The 23,033-nt window shown below is 39.4% G+C and overlaps 1 protein-coding gene across 3 annotated transcripts in view; it reads right to left on the bottom strand.

Moving 5' to 3' along the window:
• The window catches only part of inpp4b (inositol polyphosphate-4-phosphatase type II B), a 917,060-nt gene that overhangs the window by 492,764 nt on the left and 401,263 nt on the right, over nucleotides 1-23,033 (bottom strand). For all 3 annotated transcript variants that reach the window (XM_060851719.1, XM_060851718.1, XM_060851720.1), the window contains exon 4: nucleotides 9,605-9,689. In XM_060851719.1, coding sequence (XP_060707702.1) covers nucleotides 9,605-9,689 — 85 coding nt within the window. The remainder of the gene's footprint in view (nucleotides 1-9,604; nucleotides 9,690-23,033) is intronic.

Genomic DNA, 23,033 nt, shown 5'->3' with positions numbered 1-23,033 from the left:
AGCAGAGATAGTAGAGATAGGCATGGTAGAGTAATTTAAGATGCGTCTGGACAGATGCATGAGCAGGTGGGGAGCAGAGGGATACAGATGCTTAGAAATTGGGCGACAGGTTTAGACAGTGGATTTGGATTGGCTCAGGCTTGGAGGGCCGAATGGCCTGTTCCTGGGCTGTAAATTTTCTTTGTTCTATGCCATGTATTTAGCCAAAAATTGTAAAATATATCCCCAAGACACAAGTGTTATGCAATTGCATAAAGTATAAGATGTCCATGCCAGATACCAAAGCCTCATTTCTTGCTCTTGAAGCAGAATGCTAATGAGGAGTGTAACTGGCACAGCATGTAGACAAAACATACTTTCAAGCTCTCTTAACCATGGTATTAGAGTCTAAAACTGGAGGGCATAGATTTGAAGTGAAAGAGGAAAGAGTTAAAAGGGACTAAGGGAACCTTATCACAGAGAGGGTTGTGCACGTATGGAATGAACTGCCAGAGGAAGTGGTGGAGGCTGGTACAATTACATTTAAAAGGCAGTTAGATGGGTGTATGAATAGGAAGGGTTTAAGGGGATACGGGCCAACAGCTGACAAATGGGACTAAATTAATTTAGATTAACTAGTCTGCACGGACAAGTTGGATCGAAGGGTCTGTTACCGTGCTATTTAGCTCTATGGCTCTACAGCTATGATCAGAGACATTTCCATTCCATTCAATTTGCAGAAGTTGCATCAATAAAATTATCAGACACCGCGAGTTACCCAGAACATGATTGAAATCGTGTCTTGTGAGGGCACTGAAACAGCAAGGAAGGACGAAGGCAGAAGTTTTCCTTTGATTATTCAGTTTTCATGTCACTATAGCACAGAGCCTCACACATCTATGTCCAGATGGTTTCTTCATTCCTGCACTAACAGAATTGCCATCTTTTTGTATCTATTGTATTGAATAAGAAATTCGAATTTGCCTCATCGATCAGGGTATCCTCAAAATAAAATTCCAGAATAATTGCCAAATGCTCCCATTCCTTGCTACTTAGACATTGCAATGAATAAAGAATGCAGTGTCAGGACCAGAGGTCAGAATGCGAAAGTATCCTGTTTTGACATTTTTATTACATAATTCCAAAACGTGTAAAAAGCTTTCATGTGGGACTGATGAGATTTGAAACCTAAAAATATCAGGGATATTTGATCAGGTGGTTATGGAATAGAAGATCGTAAGACACAGAATTTATAGCAAATGCTTACAGTGTGATGCAACTGAAATTATATGTTGAAAAAGACGTGGATTGATTATTAAGTCTCTCATCTTTTAGAACTGAAACCAACATTTGTCATTCTTTCAGTTTCTTTTTGAAACCAACGCAGTTGTTCTAAAAGATGAGAGACTTAACAAACAATTCAGATCTTTTTCAATATATCATTTCAGTTGCATCTCACTGTAAACCGTTCTGATCTTATACTCCACAACCACCTGAAGAAGGAGCAGCACTCCGAAAGCTAGTACTTCCAAATGAACCTGTTGGACTATAACCTGGTGTCTTGTGATTTTTAACTTTGTACACCCCAATCCAACACCGGCACCTCCGAATCAGGGATATTTGAAACAGACTGGACTGTGACCTCTAGCGACTGCAAGTAAAACAAAAGGCTGACAATATCCTCACAAGCTTAACAGCAAGCCACCCTCTGCAAATTATGTTCCAAACTGCACATATTTTCTGTTTATCCCTTTGAAGGAAACATAGTTTAAAAAGCCAGTTTTAATGCTACTGGAGTGGAGTAATAGAGCTGAATGCTCTTGGGTGCACCTTCCTGGTTCAAGTGTTAGCGTGCTGGGAAGTCACAGTCAAAGAACTATCCCCTAATTATCTCTGTGTTGCAGTTAAATGAGGAGCCCTCTCTCACTTTGTGTATTGCAAACCAGCTAATAAGGAGAGAATCTGGTCAAAGAGGCTTCAACAAACAAAATCAAGAATCTTAAAAATTGGCTGTTCAACTACTAACTGAAAATGTGTTGCTGGAAAAGCGCAGCAGGTCAGGCAGCATCCAAGGAGCAGAAGAATCGATGTTTCGGACGTGAGCCCTTCTCCAGGAAACTACTGTTCAACTACTAATGTCAATTCTACTGGTGACCTCCAACACAGTGGCTACAATTTTCAACTATCTCCCCTTTGTGAATAGTTCTGAGGCTGGTCCACCTTTTTAAAACTATTATCCTTCTGTACTCACTTCTTATTTCCAATGTTTTTGTCTGTTTATTGTATTAAGAGTTCTTCTCGTGTCTAACAATTAATAAACCCATTCTGATAATTCAAGAAAACCTATTTAAATTAGCTATTTAAAACATAAGTCCATCTGAGTGTCAGAGAAAGACACCCACAAGGGAAGCGATCTTTTTTAGTTTAATCTTATTGTTACCATCTGAAAGGAGTGAAAAAAAAGGGAGTCAGTCCATTAAAATAGACACCAGAAGTCAGAAATTTAAAGCTCAAACAGAAATTGATCTTTCATCCTGAAATTAATGCAGTTTTTAGCAGCCCAAAGGTTTAATTGATGCTTTAAGATTAAAACAGTGACTGAAGGATTGTCAAGAGCAATCAAGTGCAAGAAATAACATAGTAGTACGAATGTAATAATGACATTTCAATTTTACAACGTTATTCTGAGAAAGCCTTAAGTACGAAAAAGGGCAGAATTAATTGTCCATCCACAGTCTTCCATGAGAAGATGGTGGTGGGCTTTCTTTAACCAGAGCAATCTTGGTGATCACACTGTTCCCAGCAGGATTTCAGTAGGAATACCAGAATTCTGATGCAGTGATGGTCAAGGAATGGCAATAGACACCCAAGTCAGGTTTGGGTGCAATTTGGCCCCAGATTTGAGCTATATTGGAGAGTGTCTCCATGGTGGTGAAAATGCCAAAGTCATCAAGAATCATAACTTCAGCCTCCAAAATTTGGCATGTCGTTTTGGCTATTTAAATATTCAGCTGCCTCTCATGAAACCAAATGTTGCAGTTCCTGAAGTGTGAGAGGTCTCTTTTGGCACAGTAGCAGTATCATTACTCCTGAGCCAGAAGACCCAGATTCAACTCCCACCTGCTCCAGATATATAACATAATGTCTCAATGCTGCCTTTGGTTTTCTTCAAGAGGGGCTATAAAGGCAGAGGTGCCTATATGTCTGGATTTGGTTGCTTTGAACAATTGCAGGGAAGTGGTCAGTTCTCCCAGTTCAGGTTTTTCTCTAATTTGTTTTGTTTTAGCAGGGAGTCAGAAAATACTGCCTGGGGCTAGAGAAGCAGCTACAGTGAAACTTCATTCAAGCTGTGGGGAGCTTGCAAAGAGTCGCACAGTAACAGTGCCATCTTGGGATGTATCAGCATGGGCCATGAGGGATTGGGCATAGAAAGTGTGGGGATGAGAGCATGAGGGATGCTTTAATCTTCACTTCTAAATTTTCAGCATCATTGATCAGTGCCGATCAGTCCAATTCAGCCCCTATCCTCACTCATGCCAAGGAATGAAAATGGGAAGTGCAAGCAACTTGTTTAAAAAGGTTGGGTTCACAAAGCCAGGATTCTTCCCACCTCTGCATCAGACCAGATAAGAAAATTCTGGGCCTTGGAGGGGAACTCAGGAATAATGGACTTTCTATATTCGAAAGTGCTGGCAAAAAAAAACTCCACGATGATGGTAGCATGCTCATTCCTACTGATACTGTCAAACACAAATGCATCTGCATCAAACAAAGATGAAGTTAAGCAGGTTTTTTCCTTTCGTTGGTTCCCTCACCATCTGGACAGATTCAGTCGAGCAGCAATATTCTTGTGAATATGACCAGCTTGATTGGCAGTACAACACACCTCATTTTGAAATGAACTTTCATGTTCCTCACTCAGAGTACATTCTAAACATTCACCCTCTCACTCAACACTTCCTCCAAATGGCGTATAACATGGAGCTGTAGTGTTTCACCAATCAACAAGGATGGTAAGTGGTAATCAGCAGGAGGTTTCTTCAGGAGAAAGCGAGGACTGTAAATGCTGGAGGTCAGAGTTGAGAGTGTGGGGCTGGACAATACAGCAGGTCAGGCAGCATCCAAGGAACGGGAGAATTGATGTTTCAAGCAATAGCCCTTCATCAGGAACGAGGCTTGTGAACGAAGGGGGTGGGGAGATAATTGGGATAGGGGTGGGGCTGGGGCTGCACAGAAGGTAGCTGAGAATGCGATAGATAGATGGAGGTGAGATAATGGTGACAGGTTGGAGAGGAAGGTGGAGTGGATAGGTGGAAAAGATGATGGACAGGTTGGACAGGTCATGAGAGCAGAACTGAGTTGTAAGGTTGAAACTGGGATGAGATGGGGGGGAGGGGAAATGAGGGAACTGGTGAAGTCCACATTGATGCCATGGGTTTGGAGGATCCCAAGGAAAAAGATAAGGCGTTCTTCCTCCAGGCATCGGGTGGTCAAGGTGTGGCAATGCAGGAGGCCCAGGACGTGCATGTCCTTGGTGGAGTGGGAGGGAGAGGTGAAGTATTTAGCCACGGGGCAGTGGAGCTGGGTTGGTGCAGATATCCCGGAGATGTTGTCGGAAGCATTCTGCAAGTAGGCGTCCTGTCTCCCCAATGTACAGAAATAACAGACCGTAAATGACATGTGTGAAAGTGCAGATCAAACCCTGATGGATGTAAAAGGCTCCTTTGGTGCCTTGGATGGAGGTGAGGGGGGAGGTGTGGGCGCAGGTTTTGCAATTCCTGCGATGGCAGGGATTTCTTTGTCTATTTCCACCTGATGCCAAGATTGTGGGATCACTAAGGTTTATCTAATGCATTCTACTTCTGCTGCTTTGTGTGCAAGCAATTATATTTTGTTGCATACATAAGGCAGAGTTGCTTTGAGTCTTCAGCATTAAGTCAGGACCCCATACAAATTTTCATTGCTGCTACATCCAGTCATGAATAGTGGTGGACAATCAAATCACTAACATAAGGCAGCAGTATTTCCACAAATATCCCCATCCACAGCAATAGGGGAGCCCAGCACATCTGTACAAAAGACTAGGATGAAGGATTTTTTTTCTTTTTTTTCTTCTTTATTAACCCCCACACTACTGCCTAACTGCGGTAGTGCTTATTTTTCCCCAACACCCATGGTGTGTGTGTGTGTTTGCAGGTGTGAGACACAGTGAGAGACACAAAGTGCACGAATCTTTATTCAATTTCCACCACCAGGAAGATAGGAAAACACCTGAGTGGCCAGTGACAAGCAGTGCCCTTCACATCAAAAGGGCAATGCTGTGTGATCAAAACATTGAAGGGGAGGGCAGGGACTAAATCAAAATAGAGTTGGAGGGGGAAATGATGCACTCCACTCCCTGCGGTGCCCACCTCTCCCTGAACAACTCCAAGGTGTTGGTGGACACCGCGTGCTCCTTCTCCAAGGACACCCGGGCTCTAATGTAACCGCGGAAGAGGGGCAGGCAGTCAGCCCTAATGATCCCCTCCACGGCCCGCTGCCTGGACCTGTTTATGGCCAGTTTGGCCAGGCCCAGGAACAGACCCATGAGGAGGTCTTCAGACCTGCCCTCCCTCCTCCGTAACGGGTGCCCAAAGATCAGGAACATGGGACTGAAGTGCAACCAAAAGCAGAGGAGAAGGTTTTCCAGAAAATCAAAGAGGGAGTAGGATGAAGGATTTTTATCCATCTTCAGCCAGAAAAGCTGAATTGATACTCTATCTCAGCCTCCTCCTGAGCATCCCAGCCCCAGTGATGCCAGTCTTCAGTGAATTTGATTCCTTCCTTGTGATGTCAAAAAAGAACTGAAGAGACTGGATACTGCAAAGGCTTTGGGCCCTGACAACATCAGGACAGCAATAGTACAAAAGACTTGTGCTCCAGTGCTAGCTGCACCCTAGCCAAGCTGCTCCAGAATAGCTACAACTCTGGGATTTACCCAACAACATGGAATATTGTCAGCTATGTTTTGACCTGTTTCATCTACAAAAAAAACTTAACAAATTCAACCTTTCACTTTATTTTTAATCATTAGCAGTGATGGAAGACACCATTAACAGTGTTATCAAGTGCCACTTCCATAGGAATAACCTGGTCACTTGAATTTGAGACAAAGACAAAACAGATGGAAAAAATCAACATGTCTGACAGGATCTGTGAAGAGAAAGCAGAGTTAATGTTTTGAGGCATATTAGAGAATAAGTATCACTGCCAAATCATAGTTTGAGATCCCAGTTCTTGAAAACTCTTCCTCAGTTAGCCAAAGTCTGAGTATGCAAGAGGATAAGCTGATGGATAGAGCAACACAGAAAGCAACTTTCTTGAGGGAAAACCTTGCACAGAGGTAAAAAGGCACAGAAGATGACTTCAAAGCCACACACATAGTGCAATATATTTTAACTGTACTAATCAGCCTGCTAATGATCCTTTCAGCCCTGCATCTTCTCACTCTTCCCCAAAGGATTTAAATTATAGTTGTGCAGTTGCATGGTTTACCAGTAGCCATTTCTCATTGGACAACAAACATTGGAAAGCAATTGTATTATCAGGAACCCATTTCTGGTATTATAAAGATAAACATATCAACAAGTCTGTTGATTTTACTCAAGGAAGAACAATCCAATTGCTGTACCCTCACTAGCACCACCTGTGATCAGGTAATTTAGCAGTCTTGGAATTAAATGTTGGACCTTCCTTGCGTGTAAATTTCAGTAAAAAAATAAGATGTGTGTTTCTTTACTGAGCCATTAATTCATCAAATCTTAATGTACTTCAGGCATATATTAACCTATGTGTTATTATGCTGTTTTCAATTATGTTTCAAAGATTTAACACACTCAGCCAATTACTAGAGCAGTAGATTTGTTAAAACTTTGAAAAATAATCAACTTTGCTCCACAACAGCCTAAAGCTAGCAGATTTTAAGCTAACTTAAATAAGACTCAACAAACATGTGTACAACAATTCCCTGAACTGTCTGGGGAAGGTAAAGAATTAAATACACAACCATATTTCAAAGAAGTGTCAGAATAATAAGGCAGTAGAGTATTTTAACTATCCAAATATTAACTGAGATCGTTTTACTGCATTACACAAGAAGGAAAAAAAACCTCTAATTACATCCAAGAGAACAGTTTTAGCCAGAAAACCTCCAAAATGGAGGGGGCAAATTTGCACCTATAATTCAGATATACGCCTGGGCGGATGGAAGGTGTCACAGTTGGGGAACATTCTGGAGATAGTGACCATTGTTCAGTTAAATTGAGGATAGTTATAGAAAAAGATAAGAATGGGCTGGACTAAAAGTTCTAAGCTGGGAAAAGAATAATTTACTCAATTAAGATATGATTGTGTTCAAGTGGACTGAGAGCATCTACTTGCAGATAGAACTGTCAGAGCATTGGGAGGCACTCAAGGAGGAAATTGCAAGAGAATAGAGAAACCTTTTCCCATAAAGACAAAAGGCTAGGACCAAAACCAGAGAACCCTGGAAGTCAAAGAATATAAACATTAGGGTGAAGGGGGAAGAAAAAGCTTATGAAAGATACCAAGGTTTCAAAACTATATAGAACTATAAAAAGTGCAAGAGGAACTTAAAAATAAAATTAGGAAACCTAAGAGAGGGAATAAGTAAACATTGATGGTAGACTAAAGGAAAATCCAAAAGTTTTTTTTTAATTTATAAGCAACAAGAGAATAACTAGGGAAAGAGCAGGGCTCATCAGGGGGCATAAACATCATGTGTGTGGGGAACAGAAAGATGCTGACACAATCCTGAATGATTTTTCTGCATCAATACTCACAATGGACAATGCAGTTAGGGACATCAGGGTGGAAGTCTGTAAAGTAAGAGAAGAAATTAACAGACAGAGGAAGAAAGAGGAGGTGTTAAAGGGTTTAGCAGCTTTAAAAGCAGATAAACCTGCAAGCCCAGGTGAGATGTATTTCAGGCTAAGCAAGGCAAGGAAAGAGGGCTCATCAACCTCCTACCCCGCACCCCCTCCCTCCCCCCAGCAACTTCAACTCCTCTCTGAACACAAGTGAGGTTCCAGAGGCTAACATTATCCTATTATTTAAAAAATAGAGGAAAACATAGACCAGCAAATTATGGTCCAGTGTGATCATGTTTCATAAGTTTGATATTATTTTTAAGAGGTAATCAGGGATGTCATTAAGAGCAATGCATTTCATATAATCTACATGAACTTTAGCAAGGCTTTTGATAAGAACCTTCATTGCGGATTGATCAAGAAAGTAAGAGCATACAGAATCCATGGCAAAGTGGCTTGGTGGATTCAAATTGGCTCTGAGACAGATGCACCTGTGACAGGACGTTTGTTTTCAATGGGATTCCACAGAGTTCAGTGCTGGTGCCCTTGCTATTTGTGATGTATATTAATGGTTTGTTCTTAAATGCAGGGGATATGATCGAAACGTCCGTGGATGGCACGAACGCTGATAGTGTGGTAAATATTAAGAAGGATAGCCGTATACTGCAGGAGGATATCAACAGACTGGTTTAATAAAATTCAGCTTGTATAGGAAAAGTGAGAATTAATGCAAAAGGGGAGGCATTCCCTGACTTCATACTATAAATAGTAGGGACCAGGGAAGTACTGAACAGATGGACTTTGGTATACATATCCACAGATCCCTGAAAATAGCAGGGCAAGTGGATAAGGTGGTTAAGGCGGTATATGGAATACTTACTTTTATTAACAGAGACACAGAATACGAGATGAGGTGGGCTGTGCTGGAACAGTATATTACAAGTTAGGCCACAAGTAGAGACTGCGTCCAATTTTGGCCACCACATTATTGGACGCATGTGATTGAGTGCAGAGGAGATCTAACAAGACATTATGTTGGTTCGTGATATAATGAAACATTGAAGATTGGAGTTATTTCCCTTGGAGTAGTGAAGGTTGAGAGAGAACCTGAATTAAGTACGTAAAGGTTGAGAGATGCATAAGTAAGATGGATAGAGAGGCACTTTTCCCATTAGAAGAAGAGTCAATAATCAGGGCACAAATTTAAGGTAAGAGGTAGAAGACTAGGAAGAGAGTTGAGGAGAATTTTTTTTGTTGGTGGGAGTCTGGAACTCACTGGCTTAAAAGGTAATTTGAGTCTGAAACATCTCATAACACTACAGCAGTGTTTAGATATATAACTGCATTGACATAGCCTCCAGGACTATGGACTAAGAGCTCGAAAATGGAATTGACATAGCCAGTTCTTTGTCAACTGATATGGTCAAGATAGGCCCACAGTCTCCTTCTGTTCTGTAAATGTTTGAGAGTCTAAAGGTCTTTCTCATTGTACTTCAATTGCATTCATGAACTAGATTCTATTTTGAAGCAAAATATTTTAACAAAAGGCAGCCAAAGTATTTCATCAATGATTAAAAGTATTTGACACAACATTTATTACAATGTGATTACTACATCAATTTTAAAATAGTGTCTTGTGGTTTTTAATTGTAAAGGACTACATAACTTAGAAAATAATCAAACACGTTAAAAAGTATTTCATGACACTAAAAATCAAGCTAAGATCAGAACTAAGTGTCTGTCAACCCAATACTCACTGACAGTGAATGCTGCACTCCTGTTATCGCTGCACTCCACAATGTCACATCGCTCCAGGACTATTACCTCAGCAAGGTCTGATGTCTGCAAGAAATGAATGAGAAAAATTACAAATCTGAGCAGCTCCAATAACTCCTTGGTGAGAATGGAGCAACCATTGATTTAGTTCACCTCTTTCACAATCAAATTAACAGAGATTAGGAAAAGCCTGGAAGAGGGTAAAGTCAACAGACAAAATTAATTTGCTGCTTATTGTTCAAGGGGACTCTGCTTCACCTGATGCAATTTTAATAAAACATAATAAAAAATGTTCATGCAAAAAAAATGACATTGTAAGTTAAAAGTAAGCATTTGGTAGTACAGAACTTGCATACTAATGAAAAAAGATATTTCGTCGAAGGCATTCATCTTATACACATCAGGAAAATTTGTAAGAATACCAACATAAAGGGAAAAACAATATCTATACGTGTGAGAAGAGTGCGCTGATCGGTTAGCAAATGTATTGGATTGGTTGAAGCACTGCCATGGAGAGCATACCAATTAGATGATGATTGATAGTTAACCGGCAAGCCTTATTTAAAGTTTCAATCAGGCAGCTTGACTTGATAGGTCACAGTATTACCTTGATAAATGAGCCAGAGAATGACGGTCAGATATTTTGATGAAGTCAAACAGGCACAATGTGCACATATGTTTTTTTCTGTCTGCAATCAGTAGGGTGCTGTGTATAAACATGGGTATAGTTGTGGGTATGTTTGCCGAGCTGGGAAGTTGATTTTCAGATGTTTCGATCCCTGTCTAAGTGACATCTTCAGTGCTTTGGAGCCTCCTGTGAAGCGCTGCTGTGCTGTCTCTTCTGGAATTTATTTGATTCTGTTCTTGTTGCTTCCAGTTGGTCATTGCAGAGGCCAGTATATTGGGTCTAGGTCTATGTGTTTGTTGATGGATTCTGTGCATGAGTGCCTTGCTTCTAGAACTTTTCTGGCTATCCTCTGTTTAGCTTGTCCTATGATCATTGTGTTGTCCCATTTGAATGTGTGGTCCTTGTCATCTGTGTGTATGGCTACTAGGGACAGCTAGTCATAGTGTTTGGTGGCTAGTTGGTGTTTGTGGATGCAGACTCCTAGTTGTCTGCCTGGTTGTTGTTTATATAATGTTTTGTGCAGTCTTTGGATGGAATCTTGTAAATTACATTAGTCTTGCATATGATGGGTACAGATTTTTTTGTTCCATTGAGTTGTTGTCTGAGCATGTCAATCAGTTTATGGGCTGTCATGAAACCCACAATTAAGGCAATCAGCATCGGAGCTACAAATCTTTACGCAAACATTAACATAGGCAGCTTTCAGTATATGAAATTGCGCCTCACTGAGAGCCAACGGACAATCCTAAATTGGTTGTCAATGCAGTTCTCCACAGATATATTATCATGCAAATGTTGTCCAATTGCAGAATCACATCTAATGTTCAACACTGTGTTTTGAGTTTTGCAAGCATGGACTGGTTATGTTGCAAACAGGTGAAGGGATATGCTGTTTGATATAATCGATCAGTCTTTGGGACATACAGCCGACATAGCCAGTATCACATTGGCATTGAAATTATGTGACATATTATTCATTTGCGCAACAGGTGTTTTGACTTGAAGACTGCATCCTGGTTTCAGCAAATACCACTCAAGTTGCTACCGCACAGTAGTGGGTTGAAACCGCTAGCTTCACCTGATGCTCAAATTTTTATGATATCCTACCATTTCAGGGTAATCTGAGATAAACTGGGAACTCTTCAGGACAAAAAGTGACAGCATCTAATCGGTGTAGCCATTGTGCTGTAAGATGTTTTGCTGAACCCTATTTCAGAATCAAGCTTGCATAGTGACCAAATGGCTTGGCCAAATTAATCAGGGTGCCAATAAGGCCAATCTTAAAGCAACAAAACTCTTAGAGCACACTAGTCAATATGTCCCAATGCATATATTGACTAGTGAAGATAGGCTGATGGTAGATAGTAATAGAGATCTCCCTGGTTGATTTCTCAACTAGTACATCAAGAAAACAAAGATCATTTGATATCTCCATTTCAAAAGTGATTTGAATACAGGATGGAGCTCATTAAGATGTGTAAAGTAGTTTCTGCATGCAGTCGAACATCCAAATATTGCAAAGTTACACCTATGTTCTGAAAATACGCAAAAGGAAGTTGGCGTCATTCCATTGAAGATACACTTCTCATACAACTCAACAAAGGTAATTTGAAGAGCTGGCTCTAGTGGGGAGCCCAAGGTAATACCATTTATTTGGGTATACAGAGCACAGTTAAAACAGAACTCAACTGTGTAAGTTACTGAGTTCACAAGTTCATGGTGGAAGGTCTCAATCACAATGATATAATTCTCCAGAGCAAAATTCAACCGTTTCCTTAAATGGTACATTGGTGAACAGGCCAGTGAATGAGTATATGGATGCTACATTAATATCAATATGCAAGTCCTGTATGGATTTTACAAATGTGAAAGAATCCTTCATAATGTAAGTGGTTAAAGCTGGTAGTAGAAATTTGCCCAACCATTTGGGCACTTCTTGTTGTGCTAGAACTGTCATTGGCAAGATAGCACATAAAGAGATATCACTTATGTGTGATAAGACAGAGGAGTAGAAGGAATAGGCAACTTTTTATTCTGATATTACGTCCTCGAGTCCGAGCTTTCCCACATGAGACTATACTCAAAGTTTATTTTATCCCTTTTTATTCTTTTTGGTTATCTTTTATTCTTTTCTTAAGTCCAATCCTCTAATTACCACTTTTTTTGGTCACAGAATATATTTTTATCTTTCAATAATGTACGATTCTTAACTTACATGGTAAGCTGTGGTTGGTTTATCCCCTTCCTAGAACCCTTCCTCACTGAAATATATATTTGTTGTAAATCATAAACTATTTTCTTAAACATCTGCCACTGTCTTTCAACTCCCTTTTCTGTTAAACTTCTTTCCCACACCACTCCAGCTAACTCTGCTCTCATTTCTTGTAATTGCCCTTATTTAAGTTTAACATAGTTCTTTCCAATGCAAGTTTCTCATTCTCAAACTTAATACTAAAAATCAAACAAGTTATGGTAATTGTTTCCTCAGAGATCTTTAACTCCAAGATCATTCATTGCACCTGCCTTATTACATTTTACCAGATCCAAAATAGCCTGACCCTACTTGGTTCCACAACATATTGCTCAAGCAAACTGTCTCAAATTCACTCCATTAATTCTTCCTCATGGCTACCTCTGTCAACCAATCTACATAAAGATTGAAGTCACTTGCAATCAATGTACTTACCTTTTTATATGCCCTCATTATTTCTTCATATGTTCTCTGTCCTACAGTTTCGCCAATGTAGGGGCTAATAGACAACTCCAACCAGTGTCCTCTTCTCCTTGATATTTCTTACCTCCCTTCTTATTGACTCTACATCTTCCAGTCCAAAAATCATTTCTTGCTATCTTACTTATTTCACCTCATACTAACAAAGCTATCCCACCCACCAACCTCTGTTTTTTTCAAAAGGTTTCATATTCCTGAAAATTTTACTTCCCAGCTTTGACCTCCTTGTACCCATTTCTCTGTAACGACTATAAGATCCTACCTATTTTCCTCTACTTGTTCTGCTAATTAAGTTATGTTGTTCTGAATGCTATGCATATTTCCGTGAAGTGCCATTCTAATAATTTTGTGCCCCAATTTGCTGCTATTTTTCTATGTTTCGACACTTTGTCCCAATCTGGCATCATTATGTCAATAATAGCCCTGCAATGCTGCTGTATCCATTTGCTTTGTAAGCGTTTGGGCCCCCTCTTCTAAACCCTCCACTCTTCAAGTAAAGACCGTTGTATGGTACTAATTATTCAATTTGTCAGGGCACTGACCTCAGCATGGTTCAAGTGAAGCCCATCCCACCAGAACAGCTCCCTTCTCATCTAGTGCCACATAATCTGAAGTCCATTTCAACAACACCAACCATTGTGTCACGAATTGAACTCCTTGACTTTAGCTACCTTATGCTAGTTTGCCTATGATTCAGATTGTAAACCTGATATTATTACCTTGGAGGTTCTGCTTAAAACTTACCTCATAACTGTTCAAATTCTTTTGGCAGAACCCCCTTTCTCATCCAATCAATGTTGTTTATACCAAAGTGTTGTTCATACCAACTGGATCCTCCCCCTTCCATGACAAATACCTTTCCAGTTGTGAAGAGATGTCCTAGAACCCTGGCACTGCGCAGGCAAAGTAGCCTTCAGGACGCATGGTCACAGCTGCAGGGAATAGTATCTATCCCTGGGATTGTCCCCTACCATGACTATATTCTTGTTGCTTCCCTGCCCTCTCCACCTTAACTTAAATGACTCTCTGTACTGTGTGTTGTGGTCAGTTGCTCATCCTCCCTGCATTCACTTCTCTTGTCCCTACAGTTTACAATAGTCTTATAGCCATTGGACAATTGGGTCCAAGGTTCCTCAGACGCAACCCCTGGATCCCCCTTCCTGCCTGTTCTGCAGTCAAATACTTCTGTCCCTAATCAAAATTAATTTAAATTATTAGGACAAGGATGCGACTACTTTTTGATGTTCGATTACTATCCCCTTCCCTGATTTGGGGCAACCTCTGCAGCTTAGGGTCCAACAGGTCAACTTGGATCCAAAGTTCCTTAAGCTGCAAAGTCTTACTAAAGATGTCCCGGAATTTAGTGGATTTTCTACAATATCCTAGGCAGCCTGTGCATAAGAGGTCATAGTGAGCAATGAACACGAATCCTATTATATGTATCACCTAGTGACTCAATGCTCTTCACAGGTACAGCAGGTAATTTCTTGGAACAAAAACAGAAATTGCTCAAGAAACTCAGGGTATCTGACAGCTCCTGTGGAGAGCAACCAGCGTTAATATTTCAGCTCTAGTGACAGTTCAGAACTGGCAATTTCTTGGCTTGCTTTTGAGTAAGGTTGTCTCATCATGCGAAGTTGCAATACAAATTTGGACTTGTCATTAAGAACTGCATGCATTCTGTTGATATAATCACACTTGTTTAGGGTAACTATTCCTGTCCCTTTGTTGGGTGTACAGATATATATCCTCAATGCTACCAGACACTGCAAACATGAAAAGCTGGCAAGTTATTCAGAATCCCAACACATGCAAGCCATAAATCAGCTCAGCAGAAATTCACCATATTCCCATAGAGGCTAGATTATGGGTTGATAGGTGGGAGTAGAGAAGTCCAAATTGAACAAATGCTTCTTCCCCTTTGATGTGGAATGAAGGTATAGCAAAAATGAAACTATGCATAAAGATAAATAGCTCGCTTTCAGAAATTACACTGCTAGAGAAATGCAGTTCTTAATGGAATGTATTGAACAATTAGTCAACCTACATGCTTTAAATGTGAAACAAAGTTTGGCAGTTAACTGTCAGTCAGCATCAAAGTGTACATTTCCATTACAACATTTCTACAAATCAGAGTCCAGTGGCCAACCAATCCATACTCTCCACTCATACCAGCATAGAAGTCACTTTCCCTTTCTGTTGAAATTTCTAGCAAATTGTCCTGAATGAGTGCAAGATCAAAAGCTTGAACAAAATGTGTCTTTTTTCAGCAATCCTCAAAACATTGTAGATTTAAAGCTATATTTACAGATATTTCCCAATTCTGTGAAGGCATTGAGCAAAATTTACAAAATTCTCCATTGAAATAACAAGAAAAAAGCAATATGAGTGCTGAATGATAGTGGTTGAAAATTCCTGATGCATTGTTCAAACAAATGGATAAGATGCAAAAAATATCTGTAATTTAAAGTTGTTTTGATATCTACGCCAAATAATTATTTACAGTATGCCAAGGAAAAGAATTAAGACAATGATTACCTTAAACATAAAATCAATGACACAACACAATGCACTGGAGATTAGTTTCTGCATAATAAAAAGTTCTCTTGTTATAATTATTTTCATCAATAAAAGACATGCAAAATTATGAGAGGTTTTGATTGAGTAGGGTGGAGCCATTTTATCTGATAAGCAGAGGTCACAGATTAAACATAATTGGCAAAAGAAGTACAGACAAGAGGAGAACATATTTTCTACAAGTGATGATTAAGACGTGAAAGAAATACACCCTCTGAAAGTTTGATAAAATCATATACTCCACAACTGAGCAACTGAACATGTACTTCAAGAGGATTAGTATTTGAGGCAAGTAGGCTGGACAACTGTTTTGTAGGATTACACTCAGCAACTCAGCATCTCTTCCTCGTGAAGGGCTTATGTCCGAAACATCAACTCTCCTGCTCCACAGATGCTGCCTGACCTGCTGTGCTTTTCCAGTGCCACACTTATCGACTCTGACTCTCCAGCATCTGCAGTCCTCGCTTTCTTGTGAAGAGTAAACTCTGACAGCTTAGGCCAAATTCTCCCAGCCTTTAAATGAAGCAGACAATGACAAATCCATTGGGAAAATATGGCGAGATCAGAAACATTTTTCTTGACATCAAGAATCTAAAAATTCAATTGTCCACCCAAGGTTGTCACAGCCAGATGATAATTTTGCTAGTGACTGATGAGAGATTCATGTGTTTGAACTGACAACCTAACATAATCTCATTTTTATACAGTTTACTATTCTCCCATGCACCAGAGGAAACTAGATGGGAATAATTCCTAACATGAAATTCTCAGCAGACACCTAACAGCTCCAGTTTGCCATTTGTTCGCCTGGATGTCCATCTATGTCAGCAGGCCCAATACTTTAGGACATGTTCCAAGGTCAGTGACTATCTGCAACTAACTCCCACCCTGCCCCATGGAGGCTGCCATCAGACACATACCAACCTTGCCATATTGTCACGGCACAGCTCTGACCCACTTAGAAATAGTTCTCCACTTCAATGCTGCTCTTTAGTGTGCACCAAGGCCTTGTTGCTGCTGTCAGATAACTTTGCATGTAGGGACAAGCACTCAACTTGTGCATTAGAACAAAGTGTATCTCAGGTCTTGTTGCCTGCTGTGTTAGCAGTTACTCACTTCATGCCTAGTTGGATGCTCACAGCACTTTTGCCTTGTCATGCCATTTTGCACCTCATCACCTTGTTCAGACCTTAATGGCTCATGTTATCTTGCAGTTTAGTGCAGACATAAAGCCATGCAGTTTGTCGTGAATGTCAGCAGCAATCAAGTTGTTGGACATATTACTGTATGGCACCATATTATATCACTGTCACAGCTACACATTTTCCAGCCAAGTACACAGCAAACAAACATCACGTGCTGCATGTGAATGGCTTCCATGTCCAAAAGGAGTAATCCTAAATCAACTTAAGGGAGCTGTTGTCAGTCAAGGGCTCCCCCCACAGTCAATGGCAATATCTGGTCAGCCCAAGGGATAGATCACAGCCAGTTGGCCGCTTGGGATGGTCAGGCTCAGGGATTGTCAGGATCAAGGATTCCGTATGTCCATCAAATCGATAAGGTGGGAGTGAGTCATGGCCAGTCTTGGGGGTCTGCGCAATGAAGGTCCAAATAGGTTGTCAGGGGCCATTTTTGTGTGGGGAAGCTGAGGAAGTGAATTGTGGGTATTGGAAACAGTATTTGGGGCTGCACGTTCTTTGCAGTCCAGCCCAGAAGAAGTGTACCATATAAACTTAGCACAGTAGTATGATATTCTCTGCACAGCCAAAGTGCAAACAAAGAAAGGATATGATAGATTCTGAAGAGCTGGGAGAGGGACAGCAGTCTTCCACTGAGTAAGATGAGGATATTGTGCAGGAGGAACATCATCTTTAGCATGATAGAGTGCTGCAGAGTCAGGTACAATAAGCTTGAGAATCAAACAATTCCTGTTTGTTCCCAGAGGCAAATATGTTTTAACTTTGTTTTTTCTCCCTTTGTTTTTTCTATAAAAGTTAACACTTTGACCAGTTAAAGACTTTCCACCAGGTGATGATTCCACATTGAGCAACAAAATGTTATGCAACTCTGGGCATTAGGGAAAGAATAGTACTCCTTTAGTTAGGGTTCAAACATTGCATCGCATTAAAGACAGGTGTTATTTTGCTCTTGTACTGCAAGTTGTAAGGTTAGTGTCTGACCTGAGTTCACCTTTTGTATATTCCTATCACTCTGCTTGATTGTCGTGACAGCACAGCACTGACATTGACTTTATAAACACGTTACATAACGTCTAGCACTCTTGCTTACCTGCAAAGGCAAATTATCTGACAGTCCACTCACACCAGTTCTGTGATCTTTTGATCTCTCTGCCTATAAACTCTGGTTCTAGATGCATTGCTCTCTCACTGCATTTGATGAAAGGGCTGCGCTCTGAAAGCTTGTGTGATTTCAGATAAAGTTTTGGACTATAACCTGATGTCATCTGACTTTTCAGTTTGTAATGAAGAGTCACCCATATAATTCATGTGCACTCACAACCTTGACATCATCATTCCTTTCCCATTACATGCATGGTGAAGAGCAGATCCTGGCTGCCAGCTCTTGACCGGGTCCACAGCTTGTCTTTAAATATGCTGCTGCATCAGAAACCCTGAAAGGTCTAGGTAGTGCCTAGTATTTTCACCACTGATAGGCACACAAAAGTATAAGTAGACTGCCATAGAGGCATAATGAGGTGATCCATGGAGAATTGTGTAAGATAGCTCAGTAGAGTTCAAAGAAAATTGACACTGAACCAATATTTAGTAAATATTCAGCCCAATATGTTGCAAGCACAGTAGAGAAATGTAATCTTGTTTAGTTTTGTATTCCAATAAAATATGTTTTGCTACAGTTATGAGTGATAATTAAAGCAAATGAAACTTGGTTTATAACTCGAACTAAGTATTTTTAATAAGAACGTTGAGTCCTCCACCATTAGGGTATTCAGATTTTAAAACTGTGATTGACATAATAAAACTAAATTGCACCTAAAAGGTTGTCTAATGCATACAATAGATCACAACACCTCTGGGGTATTGTGAATCAAAATTCTTTAAAAAGCCACGTTTGTACCATCAAAATTGTAGAGGAGTGAGCAATGCCTTCTCCATAATGGATCCAAACTAGATCGGAGTGCTAGGTGAGGCCCTGCAACCAAAACCAACCCATTAAAAGGCATTCCTGGAAATTGGAAAGCCCAGGAATGGTGTCAGGAGTCCTCAACTCAGGACAAATACACAATTTTTAAAGGGCTCCTACCTGATAGGATCAGTCAGTGGGATGTTTGCTGAGACTTTTATGTACAGCCTAAAAACGTTTACCACCATCTGCTGTCATGGAATTTGAAGCTAGGCCTCCAGAACATTACCTGGGGAGCTGGATTACTAATCCAGCAACAAGACCAGTGTCCCATTATCTCCCCTAATAACCATTACTGAATAATCAATAATATTTAACCTAAATAGCACTCCTGAATATACCTCCTTCTTTGCACATTTGAATATTTTAGGCAATGAAAAAGACTATAATTTTGTCAATCCAAATCTCTCAGCACATCTCTGAAAATGAGTTTATAACTTGCAAACAAGTAAGTGCTATTTAATTTGAGAATTAGTACAATTCTACACTCTGGACAGAGTTTTAAACTGGCATTGCAAACCCATAGAGGGAAAGACGAGTTAAGATGAACTAATAGCTTAGAAATGCTCAAAAGAGAAAAATATAGAAATCATGAAGGCTGAAAATGTCAGTCAAAAAGCAAAGATACATGGCAGGTCAGCCAGCAGCTGGGTAAAATGTAGTTAAATGTTTCATGTGAAATCCTTCATGGTAACTAAATAGACACCTGAAAGTTAATCTACCCTCTCTTTGACAGGTGTTTACTGATCTGATGAATATTTTTACACACACACAAACGGACACTCTCTCACGGATACTCATAACACTAACACCCTCCCACACACACACCCACATGCACACATACACATATAAGCTTGTGGGGATGAATCTGTACTTGCAGAATTACATTTTACTTTGCTCAAAAACTGCATGAATCCATGTAAGATTCTGTAAATCCATTTTTTAGATGAGAATCAGTCTGACCATTGTGGCACAGACAGCCTCACACAGGGAAACTCACACCTTCAATATATTATCTGTGTCAACATGACACCAATTGTTAAAGTTCACTTGAGAACGTAACTTTTAAAAAAGTTTTACTATTTACATATGAAAGAACTGAAACCAATATGGTCATTCTAACAGATAACAGACTTAACAAACAATACAGGTCTTTTTCAATATATAATTTCAGTTACATCACACTCCAAACTTTTGCTATAAATTCTGTGTCTTACAATCTTATACTCCACAACTACCTGATGAAGGAGCAGCACTCTGAAAGCTAGTGCTTCCAATTAAACCTGACGGACTATAACCTGATGTTGTCTGACTTTTTAACTTCGGACACCCCAGTCCAACACCGGTATCTCCAAATCATGTTGAATATTTTGTCTTCTTATTACCACTTTCAGAAATACTTATGAAGGTGAAGTGGGAATAGTGTTGCTGACCTTGTAATTATGCCATTCTTGAAGGCTCCACATGATAATTAAACCATTTGGACCCAATAAAAGCTTGCAGGATTCTAAAATTTTACTGCAGGATCTACACTAAATTGTATCCTTCTGAACAGATATTTGATTTCAATGTCTTTTAAAAGCCTTAGTAGCCAAACAAAAAACTTGCTTTTTTAAAAAATGAAATCATAAATTACATGTTATCCAGTTGAGTAAATTACTTTTTGTTCTTCCATCATGGGATGTGCACTTCATTGGCAGGACCACCATTTGTGTCCATTCCTGTTGCCCTCGAGAGCGTGGAAGTGAGCTGCTCTCTTGTCCTGTTGATGATATTTCTACTGATTGTTGTATGTGTGGCGAAACTGAGCCTGGTCCTCACGATGTAGTAGATTTCCTCTCACCATCCTCTCTACGTGTACAGATCTAGAGGACCTGCTTGGTTTCATCCGGAAGATGAAAAATCTCTTACTAGCCTAACTAGCCTAACTAGAAGAGGCTCTTACATTGGGAAATAAGAAATTTATTGCATGTTTGTAACTACCTCCAAATTACAGTACATTATTAGGAAAGACATCATCAGTGAGACTATAAGTCAGATCTGGATGTTAGTTCTCACGTCTAAAATCTTTAATCAGCCTACTCACAAGCCTTATGGCTAGTGGTGTTTGTGGCACTCCTCAGTTTTAATCATTTCAGACCCATATACAATGATTTAGACATAAACTGTGCCTATGATTGTGCAAGCTTTGTCTCTTCAAATGATGCCTCAGAAACTGAGACAATTGTGCACAATTGGATATTGTGAAACAAGGATGTGCCTGTTTCTTCAGGGATATGATCAGAGCTTTTAATTAGTACAGCAGTCTGCAACAAGATAATATAATGCCTATGCAGGCCAACAGTCACCTCATGGAAGAACGTTCAGTCATTTTTCATTGACAGCTCACTAACTAACAGCATTAATCCATCATACTGTGACATCAGTCGGCTGGCATCAAGCTGACAGCATAAAACTGGCAATTTGCATTCATTCACTGCCACATCCATATGACTACAACATTTTCAGATAAACTGTGACAACCTTGACAACTCCTCAAAAGTGAAAAATGACTGCTCAGAATTGGTTTTACACAATATAAATTGTGTAAAAACTGTAGGGATCAGTCCCCGTTTTGCTTGAAGGGATTGCATGCTGTGTTTGATGAATATTTAGTAAGGTCATATAAAATTTCCCTCAAACATTCAAAAAAACATGCCAAAAATGGAGTTGTCATGATAATTAAGAATTCCAATACTTGAGCAGGCAGTTAGATGTTCCCAAAAAATTTTCTACATTAGTAATGTTCATTATTAACAACTCTTAGATGAGTTACCAGTCAATGGAAAGATTCAAAATTGATATTAACACTCTTGCCTAACAAAAATATTTCATAGTTTATGGAATCAAGTCCAGACATGGTTTAACAGAATAGTGAATGGAGTTTAAAAGGCTTAACGACTTTCTCTAATTCCTAAGCTACAACTTACTCCACTAAAACATCAGTGAAAATACACAGTCTTTAAAGCTAGAAATTTAGGCAAAACACACAGCAGTAAAAATTACACATCTTACACCAAGAGACAGAGAAAATAAATAATAAGGTTAACACCTTCAGGCTTCATGATTGATCTTTGACCACTACAAAATGGAATAGCTTACCAAAGAATATTTTCAGATTTTCAGCAGTACAAAACATGAAATAAACTATGTGGAAAGAGCTCAAGGCTATCACGATACAGCTGACATCACACACAATACTTCTCTATTAATATCATACTGATGTAAGATGTAGTTTTAAACATTTTCATAAGGACAGTAGAAGTATTAAATTCTTTGAGGGTCTCAAACAATATTTCTCTAACCTGAACTTAGGCATCTTCACACTTGAGTTACACAATTTAATGCATCATTGTTAAATTGAAATTGCTTCATATGGAGGCACAAACATGTCACATAACCAGCTATAACAAGATAAAGTGCGTGCTTTATGCCTCAGAGTTTTATCAACAAAGAACAAGCAGAATAGTGCAGACGAAAACTAATTTTCTGATATTAAGTCAAAGTAGAACCAAAGAAGAGACACTGGTGATTACCAAGGTCTTAGGTGTTTGATGCCATTATCACATTCCCAACAATTCAGGTTATAACCATCTGAAATTTGTAGGAAAAGGTCAAATACAATGACCAAATATATGTCACCACATGATTTCAAACGCATTGAAATTTTGTGAAATGAAAAGCAAATTTTGGCAAATACTCATTTCAAAAAGGTACTTTTTGTTGTATAGGGAGTATAGGATTTATTTTCGTCAATAGTCGCAGTGGCTTCATGAAAACAAAGTTAAAAATCACACAAAATCAGGTTTATTTGGAAGTACAAGCTTTCATAGCGCTGTTCCTCCGTCAGGTAGCTAGTGGACACAGAAAAGACATGTATGTTAGGTTTTTTTAAATCTTTCTTTACTTTGAAAGCAATGAAAAATTATGTGGATTGTTTATAATAAAATGTATCTAATTCAAGTCTAATAATTGGAATGAATTTTAATTTAAATAAGGAAAACGAATGGAACAACTCAAGTTGCTCAAATAAGCAGAGAAAAAAAAACTGATCATAAGAGAAGGAGAGCAAAAGTTAAATTTATAGGAAATTGTTTCCTTCACTCTAATTTACAAATAAGTGAATGTGCCATTTCATTGACTTCAAATCAGCTTGAGATATTGTATACAAAGTTAAGTGCTAAGTATTAATTTTTAATTATTCAGAAACCTCCATGTAACTCAAACTGAAAAGTAATATTCTATTACTGAATCACTGCAGTCATCTTCAATT

Source organism: Hemiscyllium ocellatum, chromosome 36 (assembly GCF_020745735.1).
Source record: "Hemiscyllium ocellatum isolate sHemOce1 chromosome 36, sHemOce1.pat.X.cur, whole genome shotgun sequence".
NCBI classification, from domain to species: domain Eukaryota; kingdom Metazoa; phylum Chordata; class Chondrichthyes; order Orectolobiformes; family Hemiscylliidae; genus Hemiscyllium; species Hemiscyllium ocellatum.
This window is presented reverse-complemented; position numbering and strand designations above follow the sequence as displayed.